This window comes from Panthera onca, chromosome E3 (genome assembly GCF_046562875.1).
Source record: "Panthera onca isolate mPanOnc1 chromosome E3, mPanOnc1 haplotype 2, whole genome shotgun sequence".
In the NCBI taxonomy this organism is placed as follows: Eukaryota; Metazoa; Chordata; class Mammalia; order Carnivora; family Felidae; genus Panthera; species Panthera onca.
In genome coordinates this window covers 40,134,639-40,151,285 of record NC_138354.1, presented here as the reverse complement: position 1 = coordinate 40,151,285, position 16,647 = coordinate 40,134,639, and the positions used below count along the sequence as shown (strand labels likewise).

At 67.3% G+C, this 16,647-nt stretch overlaps 2 protein-coding genes across 19 annotated transcripts in view; one reads left to right on the top strand and one right to left on the bottom strand.

The window, feature by feature from the left end:
- TSC2 (TSC complex subunit 2) overlaps positions 1 to 9,418 on the top strand; it is a 35,690-nt gene extending 26,272 nt beyond the window's left edge. For 4 of the 16 annotated variants that reach the window (XM_078440248.2, XM_078440244.2, XM_078440243.2 and 1 more), the window contains 15 exons: positions 135 to 287; positions 428 to 540; positions 1,015 to 1,209; positions 2,415 to 2,618; positions 3,230 to 3,298; positions 4,605 to 4,735; positions 5,145 to 5,644; positions 5,886 to 5,961; positions 6,197 to 6,283; positions 7,007 to 7,193; positions 7,473 to 7,612; positions 8,644 to 8,722; positions 8,792 to 8,883; positions 8,973 to 9,080; positions 9,192 to 9,418. In XM_078440248.2, coding sequence (XP_078296374.1) covers positions 135 to 287; positions 428 to 540; positions 1,015 to 1,209; positions 2,415 to 2,618; positions 3,230 to 3,298; positions 4,605 to 4,735; positions 5,145 to 5,644; positions 5,886 to 5,961; positions 6,197 to 6,283; positions 7,007 to 7,193; positions 7,473 to 7,612; positions 8,644 to 8,722; positions 8,792 to 8,883; positions 8,973 to 9,080; positions 9,192 to 9,356 — 2,299 coding nt within the window. In that variant the 3' untranslated portion in view covers positions 9,357 to 9,418. The remainder of the gene's footprint in view (positions 1 to 134; positions 288 to 427; positions 541 to 1,014; positions 1,210 to 2,414; positions 2,619 to 3,229; positions 3,299 to 4,604; positions 4,736 to 5,144; positions 5,645 to 5,885; positions 5,962 to 6,196; positions 6,284 to 7,006; positions 7,194 to 7,472; positions 7,613 to 8,643; positions 8,723 to 8,791; positions 8,884 to 8,972; positions 9,081 to 9,191) is intronic. The other 12 variants (XM_078440253.2, XM_078440252.2, XM_078440250.2 and 9 more) reach the window with 3 other exon arrangements.
- Positions 9,419 to 9,453: 35 nt separating this feature from the next.
- PKD1 (polycystin 1, transient receptor potential channel interacting) overlaps positions 9,454 to 16,647 on the bottom strand; it is a 44,254-nt gene continuing 37,060 nt past the window's right edge. The window contains exons 35-46 of one of the 3 annotated variants that reach the window (XM_060648105.3): positions 14,989 to 15,107; positions 14,711 to 14,913; positions 14,441 to 14,635; positions 13,933 to 14,072; positions 13,188 to 13,300; positions 12,835 to 12,982; positions 12,555 to 12,680; positions 12,109 to 12,283; positions 11,687 to 11,977; positions 11,465 to 11,599; positions 11,079 to 11,384; positions 9,454 to 10,983 (exon numbers count right to left, since the gene is read on the bottom strand). In XM_060648105.3, the coding sequence (XP_060504088.3) occupies positions 10,531 to 10,983; positions 11,079 to 11,384; positions 11,465 to 11,599; positions 11,687 to 11,977; positions 12,109 to 12,283; positions 12,555 to 12,680; positions 12,835 to 12,982; positions 13,188 to 13,300; positions 13,933 to 14,072; positions 14,441 to 14,635; positions 14,711 to 14,913; positions 14,989 to 15,107 (2,404 nt within the window). In that variant the 3' untranslated portion in view covers positions 9,454 to 10,530. Of the gene's footprint in view, positions 10,984 to 11,078; positions 11,385 to 11,464; positions 11,600 to 11,686; positions 11,978 to 12,108; positions 12,284 to 12,554; positions 12,681 to 12,834; positions 12,983 to 13,187; positions 13,301 to 13,932; positions 14,073 to 14,440; positions 14,636 to 14,710; positions 15,108 to 16,647 lie in introns of those variants that run through there. The other 2 variants (XM_060648104.3, XM_060648106.3) reach the window with 2 other exon arrangements.

Sequence of the window (16,647 nt, the reverse complement as noted above, 5' to 3'; positions counted from 1 at the left end):
CAAAGTGGCGGTGGCGGGTGAGTCGTGCAGGGCTCCTTCCTGCCGGCGGCCCTCAGTCGGAGGCGCCTTTGGAACCACGATGCCTGTCCAGAGCCCACTGGGCAAGGTGTTGGCCGATGCCCCTCTGCTTTCAGGTCCCCCGTGGGGGAGTTCCTCTTGGCTGGTGGCAGGACCAAGACCTGGCTGGTTGGAAACAAGCTCGTCACTGTGACGACGAGCGTGGGGACCGGGACCCGGTCACTGCTGGGCTTGGACTCAGGAGAGCTGCAGGGCAGCCCAGAGCTGAGGTGACCGCACCTTCCAGCCCCTACCTATCGGGCCGTGACCCTGGCGGTCCCGAGCCCAGGCTGGGGTGGCTCGGTTGCACGCCAGCCTGAGGCCTGCGAGGCATCTCGGTCACGCTCGGCACGGACCCTTCCGTCCTCAGCTCTGACCCCAGTGCGCACGTGAGGCAGACAAAGGAGGCGCCTGCCAAGTTGGAGTCCCAGGCTGGGCAGCAGGTGTGCCGTGGGGCCCGGGACCGCGTCCGCTCCATGTCTGGTGAGCCCGTGCCCCTCCCTGCCTCCTCGGGGCCTCTGTGGGTGCACGCACTCGCGAACACTGCCGGGATGTTGTTTCCGCGAGCCCTCGTCACGGGCTGTGGCAGGCGGTGTGCCTTTTGCACAACTCTGGCCCGCAGGCCCTTGTTGCCGAGGGTCCGTTTGTCACGGCTTGTGTTTCCTGTGAACCCTCGGCAGTCCTTGTCCTCAGCTCAGCTCACCCCTGTAGCTTTCTTTTGCTGCAGCCAGAACGAGCCACGGTCCGACGGTGGGGGCAGGTGGGGCAGGTGCTGGGGCCCCTTCCTACTGCCCTGGGCCCACCGAGGCCGACACCCAGAGAGGGCTGAGCTGCCTCTGGTTGCTGGCCCGGGGCTCCGTGGCCAGCAGGGCCCTGGGTGGAACAGCCAGTTCTGAGCCGGCGGCTCTGCGTCGGGCAGGTGGGGGTCACCAGCCCTCCTGTCCTCCCCTTCCTCAGGGGGCCACGGCCTTCGTGTTGGTGCCTTGGACGCTCCAGCCGCCCACTGCCCAGGCGCACAGACCACACCGGCCAGCACGTCCGAGAGGGCCTCGGCTGCCGCCCAGCTCCCGGCGCAGGAGAAGACGAGCCTGGCGGCCTACGTACCCCTGCTGACCCAGGGCTGGGCGGAGATCTTGGTCCGGAGGCCCACGGGTACTGACGGGTCTGCCCTTGGCACGCCTGGGCCTCGGTCAGCACACACAGTGGCCGCGGGACCATTAGCCACGAGGGTCTTAGGTACACAGGAGGGGCAGGCAGGCTGGGCCGAGGGAGCTTCTGCTCCGTGACGCCCACACGATGAGCGGTGAGGGGGATCCACAGGGCTGAGCGGGGAGGGCCTGTGCTAGTCCGCTCGGGCCTCCCTGACAGAGTGCCCCGGAGCGGGCAGCTTCAGCAACAGAAAGGTATTTCCTCCTGCTCCCGGGGGCTGTAAGTCCCAGGTGAGGCTGCCAACCGGGCTGGGTCCTCTTGAGGCCTCTCTTCCCGGGGTGCACACGTGTGTGTCTTCCCTCGTGTTCTTGCGTGGTCGTCCCTCTGTGCGGGTGTGTGTCCCCTGGTAAGGACTCTGGATTAGGGACCACCCGGGAGATTCGGTTTTCCCTTACCGCGGTGCTTTCCGAGGTGCTGGAGGTGAGGACTTCCACACAGGAATTTTGTGGCACACGATTCAGCCTGTAATGGGTATTTGAGGTTAAAGGAAGCCAAGGCCCGGGGCCTGTGGTCCGCTTAGGGCGCAGCGTGGCGAGTGGTGACTGGGGAGGATAAGGCGCCCGGTCCTGGGGAGCCTCCTGGGCGGTAAGGCTGTGGGCCCTGGGTCCTCTTGGGGAGCCGGCACGGGGGAGGCCAGAGACTGGATGAGAAGGGCCAGGAAGGGCCGGAGGAGGTGGGTCAGGGTTGAGGGAGACGCTCTCAATGTGAGGACGCTCGGTGTGGAGGGCCGCGTCAAAGCGTTGGCCCGTGGGCCTTGTGGGGAGAGGGAGCCCAGAAAGCCCCCGGCTCTGCCCCATCCAAGCTTTTCGGTGATGTCTGTTCTTTGCGGTGCCTCTGCCGGGCCTGACGTGGGTGTGAGAGCTGACCTGGGGTGGAGAGTCGTATGAGCTGAGGCCCTCCTGTGCATCCGTGAGGCGGGCGACCACTGGACGGGAGCTACTCCTGAGCTGGGGGTCTGGCGGTGTGGGGGCGGAGCGTCGGGGCCAGCCAGGGGCGTGCCTCTGTTAGAGCTTTCTCCCCCTTCCCCATCGCTCCCTGGTTGAGCACAGGGAGCTCTGCTCACCCCTGGGCACGTGCCCTTGGGGGTGGGGATGGCCGGTGGCGGTGGCGGGCCCGCGGCCTGAGGGGTGCTGCCTGCCCCTCCGCAGGGAACACCAGCTGGCTGATGAGTCTGGAGAACCCCCTCAGCCCCTTCTCCTCGGACATCAACAACATGCCCCTGCAGGAGCTGTCCAACGCCCTCATGGCCGCCGAGCGCTTCAAGGAGCGTCGTGACACGGCCCTGTACAAGTCACTTTCGGTGCCGGCGGCCGGCTCCGCCAAGCCCCCTCCGCCCCCACGTTCTAACACAGGTGGGTACCCGTCCCGCCCGACCTGGCCGTGCTGTCTGGAGGCAGTGTCGCTCCCCTGCGCCGCAGGTCGCGCCCACAGTGGGGGTCCCGGAGCTCTCCTCGCCGCCGCCACAGCCTGACGTGGGAGCAGGGCCCATTCCCACTAAAGGGACCCTCTTCCCGAGGCGCGCGGTCGCTGTGTGGGGGCGGGCACGGCAGAGCCCCCGCAAAGCCTTTGCCCTGCGCTCTCCTCGGAGCGCCCGTGGCCGGGGCTGTAGGCGGTAACCGCGCTTCTGCTCGGGTGTGGGTGTGGATGCGCCGAGCACACAGTCTGCACCTGCCTGCGCTCGTGCCCGTGCCCAGCCTGCTGCTGCGGAGCTTCCGGGCCACCGTCTGGCCTTCCCTGTGGCCGCAGATGGCGCTTAGCGGCCCGGGACCTGTGTTGGCGAGGAGGAGGGCCGCGCTCCCCTTCCAGACGCCGGCTCCGGCAGCTTGGGGAGCCGGGCGCCGCTGGCCCCTCCGCTCTCTCTCTCCAGGCCCGGGCTCTGTGCGGGACTAGTGGTGCCTTTCCTCTGCTCGACTGTGCATAGTCTCCCCTTCTGCTGACTGGCCGCTCGCGGTTTCCCTTGCAGTGGCCTCTTTCTCCTCCCTGTACCAGACCAGTTGCCAAGGAGAGCTGCACAGGAGCATTTCCTGGGCAGGTACTCGTGTGTCTCTTTAAGGGAAGCGGTGTTTGCTCCAGAGCGCCGCTCTGCCTCGTAGATGCTGTTCTCATCGCCCCTCATCCGCTCATCCCTCCGTGGTCCTGCCAGAGCCGCTCCGCGCCCTCTGGGAGAAGGGCCCCGACTCGCATGAGGACGTCTGTGCAGAATGCCTGTGCTTTGCTGGCGGACCCCCTCTGCTGCATGCCCTTCGTGGCTGAGCTCTGTCCCCACGTCGGGCAGGCCCTTACAGCCACACCTTCAGGCCTCAGGAGGTGACCTTGGGCAGCTAAGCCACAGATGCTGGCAGGGGGCAGTTCTTTGGGGCGAGCCTGGCCCCGGGGCTCAGCCCAGCTGACTTTTCCTGGGCTTCTGGTGGTCCGATTGGCTTTGCGAACCCACAAATTGGGCTGTGTCTGCCTCTCGTCGTGGGCTGGCCAGAGGCCCTACAGACCAGCCTTTGGCCCGTTGTTCCCAGGCCCTGGCAGGGGCGGGCTCTGACCTGCATGGCCCTTGGGCACACCTGGGTGCCCACATGTGGACAGGAGCCAGTTAGGAAAGGGCAGCGTGCAGACGGGCTCCGGCAGGCGGCTGACAGGCCGTGCGCGTGTGGGGCTGCGTGTGTGGCGGCCGCGGGCTGCGCTAACCCCCGGTCGCTTCCCCCTCCCCCGCCCCTGCCCTCACATCGGCACAGGAAATGCTGCTTCAGGGCATCGTACCCTCCTGAGCATTCCTCAGCTCGGGGTTGGCTTAGGCTCCGATAGTGCGCCTCAGCTTTCCAGAACGGGCTTCCGAGTCTGTGTGCGCGCACGGGTGTTTCTCCATCAGGCTTCTCCTCAGGTCCCATCACAGAGGGACTCTGGCCTCTTGTCCCGGTTCCTGGGGGCCGGTGTGGGCGTGCCACTCCTTCTGAGCTGGGACCCCGTCTTAGGCGGGGGCTCCTCCCTCATGGGCTCTTGGGCTTGGGTCCCACCCCCGGCCGTTTCCCTTGCTGGAGCAGCAGCGGCGGGCGCTGTGGATCCTGGGCTGGGGATTCCAGGAGCCGGATGCCCCCCACGTCCCTACGTCCGGGAGCCTGTGTTGGAGACTCCCCGTGTCAGGGGTCACATCCAGGCCCCCGAGGGCGCCCTTCTCCAGCTGACTTGATGGGGTGTGGGCAGCTTAGAGCCACAGGCAAGGAAGGCCTTAGGTGAGGCTCTGTTGGGGGGCCGCTGTGCTCTCTTGCCGGGGAGAGGCTGGTACCTCAGGCCACGTGAGCTCCTGGGGGCCGGGCCAGCACCTAGTAGCCTCATCTGTGTCCTCCCAGACTCCGCGGTGGTTCTGGAGGAGGGAAGTCCCAGCGAGACTGATTTGCCAGGCGAGCCCACCGAGCTGGAGGACTTTGAGGCCACCCTGGGCCCAGAGAGGCGCTGTCGGCGCCCTGAAGCCTACAGTAGAGTGAGTACTAGGCGGGGGAGGGCGCTGTGGGAAGAGGGGCGGGGCCTCCGCTCCAGGCTTTGTGGCTCCGGCTGGCTTGCTGTGAACTCACACGAGGTTTTTCTTCCTCTTTTGTTATCTAAGAACTGGCTAGCTGTCCTTCCAAGTCCCTTCTGCATGGATGGCCTGGGGCTTCCCGGTGGTCCCCGCAGGGCTAGTGGCTCATTGTCGGCATCCTGTGGCCCTGCTGCTCAGCACGGGCAGGAGTCATCCTAGGGGAGGGGGCGGGGCCGTGGCCATCCGCTTGCTGCCGAGTGGCTCCTGTGGCCCTGGCTGGGGGGCAGGTGGGGCTTCATCGCCCCCGAGTAGGCCCCTGGGAGGGTTCACTGGTGTCTTCCAACGAAGGCTCCCTGGACTCCTTCCTTTCCAGTCGTCTTCCAGCTCCAGCCAAGAGGAGAAGTCTTTCGCCGCAGAGGAGGTGGCTGCCGGAGGGCTCCCCATCGGGCGGGCCGTGTCTGCCGAGGGAGCCCGGCCCTCTGCGGGGCTCTCCTTCCAGCCCGCCCAGCCCCTCAGCAAGTCTAGCTCCTCGCCAGAGCTGCAGACCCTGCAGGATACGCTCGGGGACCCTGGGGACAAGGCCGACGTTGGCCGGCTGAGCCCCGAGGCCAAGGCCCGCTCACAGTCCGGGACTCTGGACGGGGCAGGTGCCCCCTGGTCGACCCCAGGTGAAGAGAGTCAGGGCCGGGGCCCTGCGAGGCCCGAGGGTCCCTCGCCTTCTGGCTGTCCCCGTTCCCCCGGTGGCCTGCGTCCCAGAGGCTACACCATTTCGGATTCAGCTCCGTCACGCAGAGGCAAGAGGGTAGAGCGGGACGCCTTCAAGAGCAGAGCTGGGGCCTCCAATACTGAGAAGGTGCCGGGCATCAACCCCAGGTGAGCCTTGCCCTCTCGGGCTGGAGCTGCCGGACGGTCCCCATGGGGACCCGGTGCCTGAGCGGCCCCCGGCCAAACAGACTGGGCTACAGGTCGTGTGGTCTGTGCCCCGTGGCCGGCGGGAGCCAGACAAGAGGGCAGTTCCTTCGGCGACGGGGCGGAGGTGCGCTTCTTTGTGCCTGGGGCGGCGGTGCCAGCAGTGACCAGGCCCGGCCCGGCCCTCCCGTCTCTGCCCCTGCAGCTTCGTGTTCCTGCAGCTCTACCACTCTCCTTTCTTTGGCGACGAGTCCAACAAGCCGATCCTTCTGCCTAACGAGGTATGTGTGCTTTCTCTCCGGTGCGGGGTCCCCCCCGGGGCCTGGGTGGGGGACACCGTTGGGTGCCCACAGCCCAGGCTTGCAGAGACAAAGCCTCAGCTCCCTGTGGCAGCCTATAGTGACCCCTTCCCCAACCTGCCCCTGGGCGAGGAGAGCCCTCCCGGCACAGGCACCTGACGGGCTGGTGGCAGCACGACCTCCGCCCAAGGCTCAGGCGGGGGCTCTGTGGCTACAGTCCTTCGAGCGGTCGGTGCAGCTCCTCGACCAGATCCCGTCCTACGACACACACAAGATCGCTGTCCTGTACGTGGGAGAAGGCCAGGTAAGGGTGCTGGGGGCCCGAGCCCAGCCGGATGGGCCTCCCTGGCTGGGGCTGGGTTCAGGGCCCGGCCCCTCGTCCACCACCGAGCTCAGTCACTGCGTGAGCTGCCAGAGCATCAAGTGCTCGTGGGGCCCTGTGCAGGCCGCTGTTCGAGTGCCCGGGATGCGGCGGGAGTGACAGCGGAGCGTGTGAGCACACGGTGCCCAGAGGGATGTTGGGGGCTGCAGAGATGGTGGTGGGTGCACGGATGCCACAGGTGTGGGCGGGGCACTGCTCACATCAGCGACCCGGGCATGGGGTGGCTGGCGCAGTGCCCACGGCGCGCACAGGGGGCCGGAGGCAGGATGGGGAAGTAGAGGGGAGGCGTGGACGGCCTCAGGGCTGCGTGTTGTTCCCAGGGAGGTGGGAGGGCCATGAATGGTTCTGAGCCGAGGGTTGGAGGTAACTCGGCCCCAGCCTCCGGAGCATCGTTCTGGCTGCCGCACGAAGAGCCGGTGGAAGCGGGGCGCCCCTCGTCCCCATGAGATGAGCAGGCCTGCGGGGCGGGGCTGGGATGCCACAGAATGCCAGCCTCTGGGTGTGTTTTCGGTCCGCCTGAGCAAATTGGCTGGTGGACCCGTGCTCTGTGCGAGAGACGGGGTCCAGATGGCGCTCCCGGGTGCGCGCCGGGGCCCCGAGGAGCCGGGCAGGGGCGGGTGCCGTCGAGCTCCTCTCTCCCCACAGAGCAGCAGCGAGCTCGCCATCCTGTCCAACGAGCACGGCTCGTACCGGTACACAGAGTTCCTGACGGGCCTGGGCAAGCTCATCGAGCTTAAGGACTGCCAGCCGGATAAGGTGTACCTGGGCGGTCTGGACGTGTGCGGGGAGGACGGCCAGTTCACTTACTGCTGGCACGATGACATCATGCAGGGTATGCACCTTCCGCCGGCCCGCACTCGGGGCTGAGGGTGGCCGAGGGTGGCCGAGGGCCTGACTTCCCCCGATGGGGATGGGGGTAGCAGTGGGGCTGGCGCCTCTGCGTCCGGAAGCTATGCCCTCGGGGTGAGGAGGCAAGGCTGCTGGCCAGGCACCGGAGGGGGCGGGTCCCGCAGGCCCGAGAGCCTCGGGAGGAACCAAGAGGCGCCCCGAGCTGGTGCTCTGCCTGGGGCCATGCCAGGCCCCGCTCAACTTGGCCCCATGCGCCTTGCAGCTGTCTTCCATATCGCCACCCTGATGCCCACCAAGGACGTGGACAAGCACCGCTGTGACAAGAAGCGCCATCTGGGCAACGACTTTGTGTCCATTGTCTATAATGACTCCGGCGAGGACTTCAGACTGGGCACCATTAAAGTGAGTGGGGGCCCTGGAGGCGGGCGCAGGTGGGCACCCCTGGCTCGAGTCTACACCTCTGGGCAAGTGCTCTCTCTGGTCTGTGACGAGTGCAGACAGCAGGCACTGTCGGGGTCAGTACGGCAATAAAAGGACCTCCAGTGCCTCCCGCCGCCAGTTGGAGTAGGCACGTCCCCCCGCCCCCACCAAGCCAGTGTCCCCTGTAATGACAACAACGGGGACAGCGGCCCTCATGGGAGCCAATGAGCCTAGTGGGGGGCCGGGCACAGAGCAGGGATTTGTGTGTCCCTGCGTCTCGGAGTTCCCCTCTCTGACACCTCCCTCGTGTCATCACACAGCACTGGGGTGTGCCCCGTGGCCTCCTCGCCTTCCCTAGATGACGATGCTAGGGCCCAAGGCCCCGGTGAGGAGGCTGTGGGGGTGGGGGGGGGGAGGCGGGCTCCACCCAGGAGACTTGGGGTGTGAGGCATGTGGAAGGCAGGGTCGGGGGGCAGGTCCGAAGCTCACAAGTGTTCAGATTCTAAACCCAACAGCAAGCCTCAGGGGGGGTCGCTGAACGCGAACACGCGGCTGCTGGTGAGAGTCCAGTCGCGGGCCAGGGTGCCCGAGGGGTGGCACGGAGCTGGGGTGGGTGTGTGTGGTGCACACCCAGAGACGCACAGGGAAGCGGTCCGCCTGTGTAGGCATTGGGGCTGCTCTCGGGACGACAGGGAGGCAGCTGGCAGCCAGGTGGCAGCAGGAGTCACGGGTAGCACAGGCAGGCGAGGTGGGGGTCATGCGCCTGTTTAGGGTCGTGACTGGACCTGAACTCGGGGGGATTCAGTTGGTGGGGTCTGGATGTGTAGTCGGGCTTTAGGAGGGAGGGCGGCCCGGGGGAGGAGATGAGGGACAGCCCTGCCCCCGGGCTCGGTCGGAAGTGTGTCTACGGGGCTAGTGACCGAAAGGGCAGGTTTGTGGAGTCAGCAAGCGCCTCTCGGAGCCGAGCGAGAAAGGGGCAAGGCCCGGGGTGACCTCTGCCCTTGTCTGCGCAGGGCCAGTTCAACTTCGTCCACGTGATCATCACCCCCCTGGACTACGAGTGCAACCTGGTGTCCCTACAGTGCAGGAAGGGTGAGCCCTGGGGCCGGGCGGGGAGGTCCTCGCGGCCCTGAGCCCCTCGCGAGCTCTGTGTCTCCTCAGACATGGAGGGCCTCGTGGACACCAGCGTGGCCAAGATCGTGTCTGATCGCAACCTGCCCTTCGTGGCCCGTCAGATGGCTCTGCACGCCAACGTGAGCAGAGGGGTCGGCCCGGGGCAGGGTGGGACGGGCCCAGGGGTGCCGGCCACAGGGGCCTCAGCGCTCCCCGTCTCCCACCCCAGATGGCCTCCCAGGTGCACCACAGCCGCTCTAACCCCACGGATATCTACCCGTCCAAGTGGATCGCCAGGCTCCGTCACATCAAGCGGCTGCGCCACCGGGTAGGGCAGGTGGGCCTCAGATGCCTTGGGGGGAGGGGGGCGTGCACTGGCATCCATCTCACGGAGGGCAAGTGCCCCCCCTGCCCCCGCTTCTTCCTGAAGGCTCCCCGTCCCCTCCAGATCCGCGAGGAAGCCCACTACTCCAACCCCAGCCTGCCACTGACGCAGACGCACCCTCCGGGCCACGCCAAGGCCCCGGCCCCGGCCGAGCCCATGCCCACGTACGAGACGGGCCAGCGGAAGCGCCTCATCTCCTCTGTGGATGACTTCACCGAGTTCGTGTGAGCCGGGTCCCGTGCCCCGCCGTTATTTGTGCAAATGAAATAAAGCAGTGGTGCAGCCCCGGCCTCCCCCCACCGTGTCACTCAGAGCCAGACGCGGATGCAGTCAGCCGGCTGGTTTATTTGACTTTGTCGGGTGGGGATGGGATCAAGGCTGTAGCTATGGCCACACCCATGGAGGTGGTACAGGGCCTGTCGGGCTGCGGCCGGGGGGGCCACCCTGCCACCACCCACGTGTTCTCCGGTACACAGACCCTCACCTGCCCCAGCCCCGGGAGCCAGCCCCGGGGCAGGGCTCCTTCCACCCTGGAGTTCTGGTGCCGCCCGCGTCCTACTCCTCCCCCAGACCTGACACCCGCAGGTCTGGGCTCTGCCCTCTTGCTGTCACAGCCCAGGCAGAGAGCAAGGCCACGGGGGTGGGGAAGGGGGTGGCGACAGGAAGTGCCGCCGAGGCGATGGCTGGGCCCTTCCAACAAGCCTCCCATCCCAGCCCCAGGCCCAACTTGGATCCAACTCTGGTTAGGTGTCTGGGGAGGGAGGCCAGCTCTGCAGCCCCAGCACCCCTCCCCACAGGAGACGGGGGGCATGGAGCCACTGCAGCCACCAGGTCCCTCGGCCCTAATGAAAAAGAGAGCGACGTACAAAAATACATTTTTAACCCCGTATAAATTACTGACGACAGAGACACTGCGGCTGAAGGTGCGTGCACTCAGCAGGGGCAAGGAAGAGGTAATAACTTAGGGGGAGACGATGGGAGGTGCAGGTTCCCCTCCCCGAAGCCTGGATCCTTAGCAAAGGGGAGATGTCTGCCCAGGAGGTGGGGCCGGGCACAGCCCGCTGTACCTGAGGACTCCGGTAATAAATTAGCATCTCAGAGGCTGGGCACTCAGCCCAATACTGCTGTGTCCTCCCACGGGGAGCCGGGGAGGGGACCCTGGGTCCTGGCTGCCCACATGGCGTCTTTAAAGTGCTGAGACCCACAGAGAGAGAGAGAGAGAGAGAGAGAGAGAGAGACGACTGCTCCCTGGGGGCCTTCGTGCAGCGCTTCTGCCTGGCCCGAGACCGTAAGGGTGGCAGAAATTAATACTGAGCGGTGTCTGCTCTGGCTCCCTCTGCAGAGCAGACTGAAGCCAGAGGCCCACCCCAGGGACGGGGTGTGAGCCCAGGACCCCCGGGGACTAAGTGCTGCCGGGGTGGACCTTGTTCTTAGCCCGCAGGGAAACCCTGCAGGGGCCCGGGGCCAGACCCACGCCACGACTGGCCCGGGCAAGACGGCCAGGCAGGGCTGGCCGCAGGTCTGAGGAGGGGCTGGGGGCACCCGTGCTCCTGCGGCCTTGCAGGCTCTGAAGCCTCTGCTCCAGCCGGTAGACATCCTCCGTGGCCTGGTTGAGTCGGTCGAACTGGGTCAGAAGGGCCTCGAACACGGCTTGGAGGCGAGAGGGCTCGGGCTCCCCACGCGGCCCCAGCCGGCTCAGGCCCCCGCTGGGTGTGTCCAGCTGGCTGGAGGCCGTGGAGGGCCGGGAGGCGTCTGAGTCCCCACTGGGGGGGGGTGCGTCCGGCGACGACTTGGAGCCCCTGGAGGAGCGCGAGGGCAGCGGTTCCATCCCTTCAAACCGGACTTTGTGACGGAACTGGGGGCGGCACAGGGGCTCCGTCAGTCCGGCTGCACCCCGGGCTCCCCTGGGCCCAGGGTGCGTCCCTCTCCCCCCCACTGGGCCGTACCCACCTCCTTAACCTTACTGAAGCCCATCCAGAGGCGCAGCCTGCGCAAGAACAGCTCCACCATTTCGTAGTCCTGCGGCTCCCAGGCCGGCCGGTAGAGCTCCCCACGCAGCGTGTGGTACCGCCACCGCAGGAGGACCGCCCCCAGCCTCAGGGCCCCCCACAGCCGCAGCGCCCAGAGCCCAGTGCACAGCAGCGGGGAGAGGCGCCAGGACTCCGCAGGGCACGGGGCAGGACCCCCAGACCCGGGGCACGGCACCAAGATGGCCCTCAGGGCGCTCCGAAACGAGTCCACGCAGGAAGCGACCAGCTGCCAGGGGAGGGGGCACGCGTGAGGGGCGCGTCCCGGGCTGAGCCCCCCCCTCCCCTGACGGCCTCGCCGCCACCTACCAGAACGGCCAGCTGGGCATACGCCACGGCGAGCACCACCAGGCCCAAGGCCGCACCCACGAGCTCCGGCAGGGCCCTGTACAGCGTCTTGCCGAAAACCGACCACTGGCGCACGAAGCGCAGCTGCTGGGCGGCCTGGGGGCGAGCGGTGTCAGTTGACCGAACCGCCGCCAGTTCGACCCGGCCCGGGCCCCAGCGGACCCCCGCCGGCCCAGCCCTCACCTTGACCAGCAGGAGAAAGAGCAGCGAGGCGGCCAGGCCGCGAGCCGCGGAGCTCAGCTGCGCCACCTGCTCGAAGCTGGTGAAGCGGCGCGGGCGGCGGCGCACGAAGCGGGTCCACTGGCGGTCGGCGACACCCAGCTGGGCCAGGCGCACGAGCGCCGCGGCCGCGGTCAGGGCCACCAGCAGCCACCGCGCCCAGGCTCCGGACTGTGCGGCGCGCGTCCGCCCTTCCCGGCGCCACACACGCGCCTCGGCCACCGAAAAGTACAGCGCGAACAGCAGCAGGCTCACCTGCGGGGGCGGGGCGAAGTGAGGGGGGGAAGGGGCGGGGCGAAGTGAGGGGAGGGGGCGGGGCGAAGTGAGGGTGGAGGGGCGGGGCGGCGGGGCGGCGGGGCGGCGGGGCGGTCGCGGCCGGCACCCACCGAGGTGAGCAGTGGCAGCGAGAGGCCGGAACTCAGGCGTCGCAGCGCGAACGGGCGCACGCTGACTGCGGTCACGGCGTGCCCGGCCACCGGGAACTCGAGGCGCAGCGTGACGGCGGCATGTAGCCCCACGGCCGGGCTGTAGCGCGTGAGCTCCACGAACACCGCGCGGCTCCTACACAGCGAGAGGGCCGGGCAGGGTAAAATGACTGGGTGTCTTCCCAGAGAAAGGGGCTTGGGCGGCGGGTGACGCGGGGCCCGGGGAGGAGGTGGAGGCTGAGCGGTCAGTGAGGTGCGTGGGGAAAGATGGGGACACGGAAAAGCGGCGGGGTGGGGGAGTGGACCGCGGAGGGGCAGGGCTCCGGAGGAGGGCCGCGTGGGGACCCCCGTGTGCCCGCCGGAAGCGCGGCAGTGTGGAAAGGCGGGGACAGGTCGAGCGCGAGCACCTGTTGTCGATCCAGTTGTGCAGCTGCAGGAAGCCCAGCTGCGCGCGGCTCTCTTCCAGGCTCAGCCCCAGCTCCTGAACGTAGCCCCCGCTGTCGTACACGGCGCAGTAGCCCCAGGACCAGACCCTGCCGGCGAGGGGACGGCGTTAGAGCAAGGTCCCAGCCCTGGAAGAACCTGGGAGGCAAGGCTGGCTGGGGCTAGGGGGCGCCCGTGGAGAACAACCCCCCCTCCCTGCGTCCCGGATCCTCCCGGATCCCGGGGCCCTCCCTCTGTGCTCACCCCAGCAGGTCTGGCGCAGAGTAGGCCCACGTCTCGGAGCCGTTGTGGGCAGCACTGCCCCAGCCGATGCCATAGTCGCCTGTGCTGAAGGAGCCTGCGGCTGCCGCGCACATGGGCACGCCCGGGCGAGCAGGGTCTGGGCAGAGTGCTGAAAGCAGAGGGGGAGTTCTTTGCCAGCTGGGCTCTACGTGACCCCACCAGACCCTCCCTGCAACCCAGAAGGCAGAAGTCACAGTGTCACAGATGGAGAAAGTAAGGGACGCACAGCTAGACAGCTAGAACCAGAACGCAGCCAGGGGTGTCTCTTTGGGAGAGAGCAAGGACGCAGTGCCAGGCCTCCCTCCACGGCTCACCTTCCTGCAGCCGCACCTGCCGCAGTCGCGGGGGCCCCAACTCTGGGCTGGACTGGTTCCCATGGATGTAGGGGAGCAGGACGTGGGACATCCACGGCCAAAACTCCTCAGACCTGCTCACACAGACAGAGTCCCGTGTTCTACCCGGCAGCGCCCTGCACCCCTGGGGGCGGGGGTGGTCAGAGGCCCACAGAGCACTGCTCCTGCCGCCCCAGCCCAGCCAACAGCAGGCTGCCAGTGCCACGGGACGGGACGAGGTCAAGACCCAGAAGCCTCAAGCTCAGCAGACTGACATTTGGAGCAGGAAGTGTTATGGGGCGATTCTGGGTACTCTAAGATTATTTACTTATTTGTTTTGAGAGAGACACAGACAGCATGAGCGGGGTAGGGGTAGAGAACGAGGGAGACAGAATCCCAAGTAGGGTCCGCAACGTCAGGACGCAGTCTGATGCGGGGCTTTCACCCCCGACACCATGGGATCGTGACCTGCACCGAAACCAAGACTCTGACGCTCAACTGACCGGGCACCCCCAGGCGCCCCGGGACGTTTTGAACAGTGCCTCCGGTCCCGTGTTGCCAACACCACCTACTCCGGTCCTGACACCCCACGACAATCCAAGACGCTGCCCCACGTCCCCTGGGGACTGGGTTGCACCAAGGACAAGATCGAGATGGGATCTGGCGGGCATCAATGCCTCCCCGGCCTGGCAGGTGGACACGCGCATGTGCACGGGGGTGCCTGTACCGGGTGATGGCCAGGAAGGCCTGGCTGCCGAGCTCCTGTTTGATGGCACTCTGCAGGCGGTAGGCATGGCTGTGGCAGGAAGCGTCCCCATGGTTGGCCAGCAGCGTCACCAGCAGGAAGAGCATGTATACCAGGAAGCTCTGGGGGCAGGGACGGCCCTGGGGTCAGCCAATCCCAGTGTGGCCCACCGTCACGGCACTGGCCAGCAAACCGCCCGTGGCCAAGGTGCCTGGTGCCAGCGGGGCGGCACAGACACCCGCCAGCATCCTGCCAGAGGGGTGGACAGGTGGTCCCTCCAAAGGCAGAGAAGATGGCCCCTAGGGCCTGCGAGGCTGCTCATCGAGCCGGGCACGGGAAGAGGCACAGCAGGGCACAGGCACCGGGAGCTGGGGGTGAGGGGGGCGGGGGCGGGGGCGAGAGGGCCACAGGGCGCACGCGCGGGGTCTCCGAGGGAGCACCCGCAAGAAGGTGCGGTTTCAGCCAGACGCGAGACAGGAGAGCAGCTCACCCTCAGCATCCCGTGCAGCTTCTTGACCTTTCGGGCCTCTTCCTTCGCCAGGAAGAGCGCAAAGCCGTGTGGGGGCCGCACACGGGGCACACGCTCGCTCACAGGGGTCACAGCCGGGCTCTCCACCAGGGTGTCATCCTCGTCGGGGTGTAGCCGCTTGGCCACCAGGGAGAAGTACAGGGCCTCCAGCAGGACCTGGGCCAAGGGAGGCGTCAGAGGGGCCCACAGGCGCCAGGGGCTGGCAGCCCGGCCCCCCAACGTCCCACTCACCTTGAGCGGCTCCCAGCCGAAGAAGGAGGCCAAGAAGCTGGAGCTGCTCGAGAGGAGCCACATCACACCCACACCAGGGGAGAAGCCGGCACCCACCCAGCCGGAGACCCCCACAGCCACAGCCACCAAGAGCAGGCTGAGTCCGTGGGCCAGGGGAGCACACCAGGCTGGCAGCAGCCGCCTCCGCAGACCGTCCACCAGTCCTGGGGAGGAAGACAGGTGACGGGCAGCCCACGGGGAGGGGCCCGGAGGGGCGTCCTGGGGACACGAGAGCACACCTGTCCTGGCGGGCTTTGCTGACTGGAGCCGCTCCCAGGTCAGACCCGGGCTGGGCAGCCCCCTGTCCCCCAGCCTCTGCAGCATCAGCGTCTCCGTCCTCTCCGCAGGAGCGCTGGACCTGAGGCACAGAAAGGGGGGGAGGGGGGAGGCGTAGCCCGCGCTCAGCTGTGGGCCCACAGCACGACGTCCCTGAGCCCCCCTACCCCTGCACCCCGCCCCCCGTGTCAGCCGAGAGAAGACACTGCCCCAAACCCGGGTGGATACAGCGCTGGGGCTCAGACCACCACCGGTGACTCTGGGAAGGGCCCCCGATGCCTGCCCTGCCCCTCAGGCCGAAAACCCACGTCAGCCTCCGCTGCCGTCTCCCCCTCGCTCGCTGCTCCTCCACCCACGGACAGAGTCCTCTCCCATCGTGACCCCAGCAGCGGTGGCTCGCAGCACGGCTGAAGCGGCCCCAAGGCTCCGGGTTCGCGTCGCGACCTTCCGGGACGCACTCCGCACACCTCGCGTCTTCGCCCCCAACCTCCCCACGCAGACCCACGTTTCACAAAGGGACCGCGCGCTGACGCAGCTCTGTGACCCAAGATGCAACTCTTGAACAAGGAAACACCTTTGTCTCAAAACTCCGACAGTATCTAGGGTTCCCGGGGCCGAGAGAAGTGTGTGCGGCCCACGGCGCCACACTGACCTGGCCGGCTGCACAGCTGCCCCACCAAGGAACGGGGGCTCCGGGGGCGGGGGGATGTGAAACAAGGGTGTGACAGGCACTTCCTGAGGGCCAAGCGCGTGCCTGGCAGGGGGGCCTGCACAGCTGTGCCCTGACTACACAGAACAGGCCCCCCTCCCCTGCTCCCAGCAGGTGCCTGCCATGAGCTGCGCCGAACGCGCCTGGGTTTGTGAGCCTTCGAGAGTAAGAAGTATCGTTTATGCGGGTGGGAAGTCAGGACAGCAAGCAAACCTTTTCTTGAGATGGACTAGAGAACAGGTGCTCCGTATCCTCATTAGGCAGGAGCAGCAGCATTCCTGTTCTTTCTAGGGCTTTCTCCGGACACCCACGTTCATGTTTTACATGTGGATGTGGCGTCAGGGCAGGTGGCATAGCGGATATGGCCTAAAATACACGCGGCTTCACCAAACACCAAGCCGCAGGAGACCAAAGCCTGCCTGTCACGGGCCAGCACCCCGGGTCCCCGGCCGAGGCCGGCACTGTTCCGGCCCCGAGTGAAAGGAGCCAAGGCCACGCACGCTGCTGGGGGGGAGCGTGCAGGCAAGACGCCCGGAGGACAGAGAGGAGGTCCCCATCACTACGCCCTCCTGCATTTGCAGGCAGGAAGGCCCCAGCCGGGGAGCAGCCGCGCCAAGAACGGCAGGAAGGAGACTGGGGCTCTTGTCTTGGGGAGGATGCCTCTAGGCAGAAGGGGGGCAGAAGACAGCAGAGATGAAGGCAGAAAAGGAGGGAAGCGGTCGACGGAGGCGGCAGGGCCAGCCCACGCAGCTGCTGGAGCGTGGTAAGGCGAGCCGCCTCCAAGGGACACTTCCCCCCTCCCGCCACTTCTGCGGGCAAGGACACAGTGGTGACTGACAGGGCTGGGTCGTAAAGGACTCTGTGGTTCCTGCTTTGCTTGGGCCACTCGCTCTGAGGTGTCGGCCGTCATGCC